The sequence below is a fragment of the Equus asinus genome, chromosome 15 (assembly GCF_041296235.1).
Source record: "Equus asinus isolate D_3611 breed Donkey chromosome 15, EquAss-T2T_v2, whole genome shotgun sequence".
Taxonomy (NCBI): Eukaryota; Metazoa; Chordata; class Mammalia; order Perissodactyla; family Equidae; genus Equus; species Equus asinus.
In genome coordinates, this window is record NC_091804.1 from 35,489,040 (window position 1) to 35,496,154 (window position 7,115).

The window sequence follows — 7,115 nt, forward strand, 5'->3', positions numbered from 1 at the left end:
CTGCCCTTTGTGGGGAGGGGATGGAGTGCTTCTGCTTCCGCATGAGAGGGATGCATGTAGGTAAATTGCCCTGCATCTGCTGCCGGGAGAGACTCCCTGACCATGGGAGATTGAGGCCCACCATGGAAGCTTTCTTCTCTGTGTGAATAAAGCATTGTTGCATCCAGCGCTTGGCTGCATCGTGCTTTCCTTGGAAATTGCCACCAAGAAGCAATGGACGGAAGTGCTTAGAGTCCTCCTGCTGGGTTGATAAGTGGTGTATGTCGTGCTATTCAACATTTATATTAAGATAGAAGAAATAGTGTTTTGAGAGAGGAAAGAAATGAAAGAGGCTCAAAATCACCATGGAAGGCATTCTTGGAGAACCTGTTGTGGCCCAATGAGATTGCTATTTACTTCACATACATTGCACACCCCAAAGCTCCAAACACTGTAAGAAGGTGATATTTATTGCCACTTTGCAGATAGAGAAATTGAGATTTAGGAGACAAATCACTTGTTCAAAATCACAGAGCCAGTTTTTTCAGACTCACGATGTAAATTCGTGTCTGTCCAGCCCCTAAGCCTCTTCCTTCCTCTTCACATCTGTAGGAGGGATGCCTCACGTCCATACATTCCCTCATCACCTCCCACCCAACTCGGACCCCCCGGGGAACCACAGAAGCAGGCTGTACAGAGAGAGATATGCTCACTTATTTATTCACCAATCAACAGGCATTTCCTGAAAGCCTGCTGTGTGCCAAGCTTTCCCCAAAGGAGGTATTGATGGTAGAACCACATCTTCACCATGAAGTCCCCCAGGGATCCAAGCCTGGGAGCAGAAAGGGAATTCCAAGACCACACAGAGGATCCAGAGCCTTTTCCAAACTGCGGAAATCAGGCTGTGAGAGAAAATCAGATCAGCGCTTCAATATAGGAACCAGCGAAATCATCTCCAGATTCTTCCCCTGAGATAGAGAAAACAGTAAGGCAACGGTGTAGTTGAAAGAGTCTTGGTATCAGGAGACTGAGTTCAAGTCTCAATTTTACTGTAAAACTCTAAACTCAGAGCATTGAGCTAGAAAATTCTCAAAATCCACTGATCCTTTGGGCTTTGACCAGAGACAACATGCTGGAAACAACCTTAATAATAAATGCTTAGCGCGCAGGTGCTTTACAGAGCACTTCCAAGGTCACTGGGCCCCTTTTACGGATAAGGAAACTGAGACTCAAAGAGTCACTTGCCAAGGGCCCCCACCCGAAGAGGCTGGGATAGAATCAAATCTAGGAACGATCCTGTGGAAATCCTTGCCCTGAGGCTGGGGGAACAGTGCTCTTGAAAGACAAGGGGATCAGGCAGAGGCTCCGCTTGGAGTGGGGATCAGGAGCCCCCTGCTCGTATGAGCCTCCTGCTCAATCCAGAGGGTTGGGACTGAGAGGCTGGAGGCCGGGAGGTCAGTCTGCCCCAGCCCCTCCTTACCTTTCACAGGGGAAATGCAGGCTTTCCCACACATGCCTGTGCAGCACTTGAGGTGACCCTGGCACTGGCCATCTGTCTCACAGTGATTGGGGGGGTCAAGCATCAGACATTGGCCAGGAGGCACTGGACAGTTCCCAGGCTTCTTCTCAACTGGTGAGAGTAGAGTCACAGGTCAGAGGCCTTGTACCTTCCACACCACTCCCCTGCTTTTGGGACCCAGCCCCAGCCCCAGCCTGAGCAAGGAGAATCACCTCCTCCCCATTTCCATGACCATCACTTCCTTCCTGAGGCCCATGTATCTCCTGAAGGTAGGATCTGGCTCTCCTCTAACGCCAGGCCCCCAGTCAAGGCATGTGACCAGTTGTCCAGTGCTGATTGGACGGGTGGTTGCCAACTGCCTGGTTATCTAATGACCAGATGACTATTCCCTGACAAACTGACCTCCTGATAGACTGGCTTCTTCATCAGCCAGGTGAGTGACTTCCTATCTAGGGCAATGTGACTCCCTGACCAGCGGACAAACTTGGCTCAATAATTCTTGGAGAGGGGGAGGGCTGGCAGGACCCCATCCCCCAATCCCGTCCCTTTGGAGACTGTGTTCTAGGCTCACTCCTCCCCATCTGCTCTCCCACCTCCTCACCTGGCTTCGAGATGGCAATGGGGTCCAGGCATTTGATTCCACAGGTATCCCGGCAGCATTTCTTCTCCCCTTGACACTGCCAGTCACTCTGGCACTCAGCCTTCTCATATCTAAAGCACTGGGCAAGCCTTCGAGGAGGGCAGGCTCCAGCTTTTGAAGCTTTTGAAGAAAAGGTCAAGAGTTCAGGAAGGGGTTGGGTGCTGAGAGGCCATCACGACTTGGGGACAAAGCACCACTTTCCAGGAGAGACCCTCACCCAGGTCACTGTCCACATAGTCTGAAGGGAAATGCCTGTCTGACCTCCATGGAGAGGGACAGGCTTGATTAAAGCACAGGCATGGGCAGGAGAAGTCACAGACTCTGGAGAAAGGCATAGGGCTCCCAGCCAAAGCTTCCTGCCCCACGGGAAGACAAGACTCCACAAAGGCAGGGAGGCGGTCTGGGAGTGACGGAGACGGAGAGAACTGAACGAAGACGAATGGAAGCAACGTGACAGGTTGAGAACTACAGCCAGAGGCAGGAAAACTAAAGGACAGAAACAGAGAGAGACACAGGAGAACCAGAGACTCAGATGACAGAGTCACAGACAGGGTGACGGGGGAGCGAGGAGATAAGAACGGAGAGGGAGAGAGGCCTGGGCTGACAGAGTGGCTGAGTAATAGAAGCAACGCTCAGAGGCCCTCACAGAGACCTTGGAGCCCAGCTGGACAGGAACCCACCCTCAGGGAGGTCTCCTGAAACTAAGCTGAGAGAGCAGAGCCTAGAGAAGGGGCTATCCCCACACCACCAGGAGCCCCCATCTCTGACCCTGCAGCCGTGATTGTATGAGGGTGACTCCAACTCACCATTTCTAGCACCTTCCACAGTCCAAGGTGCCAGGGTTCCCAGGGCAAGAAGCACGAGGGGGAAGAGGCTGCTGGACTTCATGGTGAGAACAGAGGTAGTTCTAACGGCCAATGCCAAACCTCACTATTTATATTTTCGCTAGTGGGTGTGGCCCTACCAGAATTTCCTTGGCCCCTCCCAGCTGCAATTGCACAAGCAGCTCAGTGAGAGACCTGCAGTCCCGATGCCACGGAGACAGCCGCTCTTTCCCATCCCAGGCAAGACTGTGAGATAACAGAATAACTGCCAGGGAAGGAATAGAAGAGGCTGGCCTGGAAGATGTCAGCAGGCTGATAAGGAGGCTATCTCAGGTGTCCATCAGAACCCTAAACATGGTGGGGGCCCCAGGCCCATTAGCCTTCTAGGTTAGGCGGGGAGAAGGGGTCACTGCAGATGCTATTTATATCTGGAGCTGAAACGGAAGATGTGGCCTCTCATCTGAGAACTTGGGCAATGCACCCCCAATTCTCACATTCCCGGACTCTCAGGCATTGTGAAATTCTCTACTGATTGCTCATGCAATTGCTGGAAGGGGTTGGCTGCTGAAGTGGCAAGGCAGCTCACCGGTCACTGTAATCAACATTTAGTTGCATGGTCATGCGTTACTTACTGACGGGGATGCGTTCTGAGAAATGCATTGTTAGGTGATTTCGTGGTTGTGCAAACATCATAGAGTGTACTTACACAAACCTGGATGGTAGAGCCTACTACACACCTAGGCTATATGGTGCTGATCTTATGGGACACTGCTATATATGTGGTCCATTGTTGACCAAAACATCAGTTATGTGGCACATGACTATAGTGTATAATCTGAGACATTAGAGGGATGCTTTCCATCCCAAAATCCCCTACAGGTAAAAAAATTACGGCCGTTGTATAGTAAACCTATTCTATGTGCTATACAATCTGCCTAGATTGCTTCTAATTGTCAAGAGCATTATTTTCTCTAGAATTCAACCCAAACTTGTCCAACTGCAAAGCCCAAGCTCTTGCCTCAATATCATGTGACTTCTTGATGTTTGGGATTTCCCCATTCATTCCTCAAAGTGAAGATTTGTAAAAACTCAAATAGACATGAAAGAGTCATGCATTATCAAGTAGTGACAGCTCCCCATGAACTAATTTGTAAAGTTTTCTCCAACCAGACAGCCAGCTGGCAGTAGATCCCTCTACGAAGTCACTCAATGGTCTACATTTTGGCAGGAAAAGAAAAGGAAGGAAGTTAGCATGACTGGATAATGAGTAGGAGCCAGGTGCTTTCACTCCTGGCTGGAGCACTCAGGAGGGCAAGAAAGAGAAAGATGGAGGGTCTGCCTTCCACCAATGGGCAATATCACTGTCAGCTCAACAGCTTGGCTTAGATTCCGGATTTTGGCTCCCACTTACACGACCTAGGGGACAACTGGACTCTTCTCACACAGGGATGAGCATAGGAGAAGCTCCCACAGCCCCCACTCTCTGTTTCTTCCTATTTTCTTCAATGTCACATTCAAGAGAGTATCTGGAGTTTTCCAAATAATTTGCTTCTTAAAGAGGGAAAGAGAGAATGCTACAGCTAGAGCTCTCTATCTGTGATTGATTGATAAGGCCAACTCCTTTCTCATCAGAAAAGAACCCTGTGCTCAATTAGCAATGTCTGCCATGGGCACCATAAGGGGATAATGACATGTATGATCATTTCCATCCTTCACACAATTGGTTCTAATTCTTTAACTCATAGACTGTTAGGATTAAAAGGGGTCTCAGAGGCCATTTAGACCAGAAGTAAACCAACTACAGCCTCTGGACCAAATCCAGACAACTGCGTACTTTTCTAAAAGAAGTTTTATTGGAACGCGGCATACATTCATTTGTTCATGTATTGTCTGCATTTACTTACTTTCCCACTACAACAGCAGAGTCTCATAGTTGTGTCAGAGATCAAAATTATTTACTGGAAGCCTAAAATATTGGCTCTCTGGTCCTTCACGGAAAGTGTTTGCTGACTCCTGATCTGGACCAAATGGCTTGCAGCAAGAAGCTGAGTCCCTCTGGAGAAGGTACAAGCCCAAGGTTGCATAGCGAGTTAATTACACACCACCAGGATGTGCTCTTCTAAAACTGGTTACTCCAATACCGATCCCGAGTCTGTTTGGTGGTGGACACTTCCCTTCCTAAGTCGATCTGAACTGGAAATTAATTCACTAAGCCGACTTCACACACCATCTACTGCCTTCTGCTGAATACTGGAGATTCATTCAGTCATTCAATCCATTCACACAAAAATTATTTAATGAATTCTTTCTGCGTGCCAGGCATTGTGCTGGGTCCTGAGGCTACAGTGAAGAAGATACATGGAGCCCGTATCGCGTGATTATTAAGAACCTAAACTTGGAGTCAGAGTTACCTGGTTGGAAGAAAATCACTGACCCTCTCTGAGCCTCAGTGTCCTCAGCTGTAAGATGGGATATTGGTTTCTCTGATGTCACATGATTGTTGTGAGGAGTATTTGGCAAGCCTGCAGCACAGTGTCTGGTCCACTCAGGAGAGTGGACGTCATTCTCTTTTTTTGTTTTGCTGAGGAAGGTTAGCCCTGAGCTAATATCTGTTGCCAATCTTTCTCTTTTTTTGCTGAGGAAAGTTAGCCCTGAGCTAACATCTGTTGCCAATATTCCTCTATTTTGTATGTGAGCAGCCACCACAGCACGGCCACTGACAGTTGAGTTGTGTAGGTCCATGCCCAGGAACCAAACCTGAGCCGCCAAAGCAGAGCGCACTGAACTTAACCACTAAGCTACCTGGACTGGTCCTCAATGTTGTTCTTATTACAGTCGGAGACACTGTACGTTAGGCACACAAGAAAACTGTCGGGCTCCAACTACAGCCCCAGTCCTTGGATGTGGACCCCTCCTGCTCCTATGGTGTGGTGTGGGGGGCCTGGGCAAATATTTTTTGTGGGGTTTCTGTCTATTTAAACAATTTGATTAAAAAATGTTACAAAACTCATGGGCCCACGTGAGGTATAGTGACTTACCCATGAAGATTTGGATAATGGTAGAGAAGAGGAGGCAACATATCTGCTTATTGTCCAACCAGAGCATGTGAAGATTCCTCTTAGGATCCAGGCACTGTTAACGAGCTCTTCCTTTTATTTATTGTCTGATGTGACTAGTTTCAGATCTCCCAGCACAAGAAAAGGCGACATCTTTGTTATTACACAGAATGTCATAGCTCTCTATTGTTTGTATTAAAACAACATAGACATTTGTGATGGATAATTTTATGTAGCAACCTGGCTAGGCTTTGGTGCCCTGTTCTTTGGCCAAACACCAATCTAGACATTGCTGTGAAGGTATTTCTTAGATATGATTAAACATTTAAATCAGTAGACATTGAATCAAGCAGATAACCCCCCACAATGTGGGTGGACCTCATCCAATCAGTTGAAGGCCTTGAGAGTAAAGACAGAGGTTCCTTAAGACTGAAACCTAGGAACCCTGCCTGACTTTCCAGCCTGCTGCCCTGCAGAATTCAGGTGCAAGATTGCAACACTAGCTCTTACCTGAATTTACAGCCTGCCCTGTGGATTATGTACCTTCCAGGCCCCAGGATTGCAAGAGCCAAGTCCTTAAAGTAAATATGTCTCTCATTCATTCTCTCTCTCTCTTCCTCCCTCCCTCTACCTACCTGTCTATGTATCATTCATATATACATGGGTTCTATTTCTCTGGAGAACCCTGACGAGTACAACCTTCTTCCCTCTGCAGTTCCCAGTACCATTTGTTTAATCCCAGTTGCATCGTTATTCCTGCAGCTGCATCACCCACTATCCGCCCCTCAATTCTGGCTTCCAATTACTGTCTCAAAAGTCATTCCTTGTTGATGACCTCCAGAGCAGCTAGCGGGAAGGGGGGTCTGGCTGCTGGTGGTCTCGCCCAGGGACATGCTGAGTAGTGGGATGGGACCCGGGCGCCTGGGAGGCTGTGCACTCTCCCTGTGAGTATCTCCATGCCTGAGGGGAAGCAACAGTAAATGACAAATAAACAACACCATGACAGCTCACAGAAGAAAGGAGAAAGTAGGGGTTTTTGTTTGGCTGGGAGATTTTCGGTGCCTTTAACAGCACTTTTTTCCTACTTTTGAATGAAG

The 7,115-nt window shown here is 48.2% G+C and overlaps 1 protein-coding gene across 2 annotated transcripts; it reads right to left on the reverse strand.

Moving 5' to 3' along the window:
• Window positions 1-683: 683 nt before the first annotated feature.
• On the reverse strand, window positions 684-3,077 carry LOC106843015 (antileukoproteinase-like). 2 transcript variants are annotated; one of them, XM_014859860.3, is made up of 4 exons: window positions 2,945-3,077; window positions 2,100-2,258; window positions 1,460-1,609; window positions 684-881 (listed from the first exon to the last, which is right to left on the reverse strand). In XM_014859860.3, the coding sequence occupies exons 1-4, from the start codon at window positions 3,024-3,026 to the stop codon at window positions 877-879; spliced, it is 396 nt and encodes a 131-aa protein (XP_014715346.1). In that variant the 5' UTR covers window positions 3,027-3,077; the 3' UTR covers window positions 684-876. The 2 variants fall into 2 exon arrangements, with proteins under 2 accessions (XP_014715346.1, XP_014715345.1); XM_014859859.3 differs by having other exon boundaries at window positions 684-947.
• Window positions 3,078-7,115: the final 4,038 nt, after the last annotated feature.

What these genes read in the sequence shown, in the direction of transcription:
- LOC106843015 (XM_014859859.3), bottom strand. Translation starts at nt 3,026, where the DNA reads ATGAAGTCCAGCAGCCTCTTCCCCCTCGTGCTTCTTGCCCTGGGAACC. An exon ending in TGTGGAAGGTGCTAGAAATG is followed by an intron (nt 2,259 to 2,944) that starts GTGAGTTGGAGT and finishes TTTCTTCAAAAG; the next exon opens with CTTCAAAAGCTGGAGCCTGC. An exon ending in CATTGCCATCTCGAAGCCAG is followed by an intron (nt 1,610 to 2,099) that starts GTGAGGAGGTGG and finishes TACTCTCACCAG; the next exon opens with TTGAGAAGAAGCCTGGGAAC.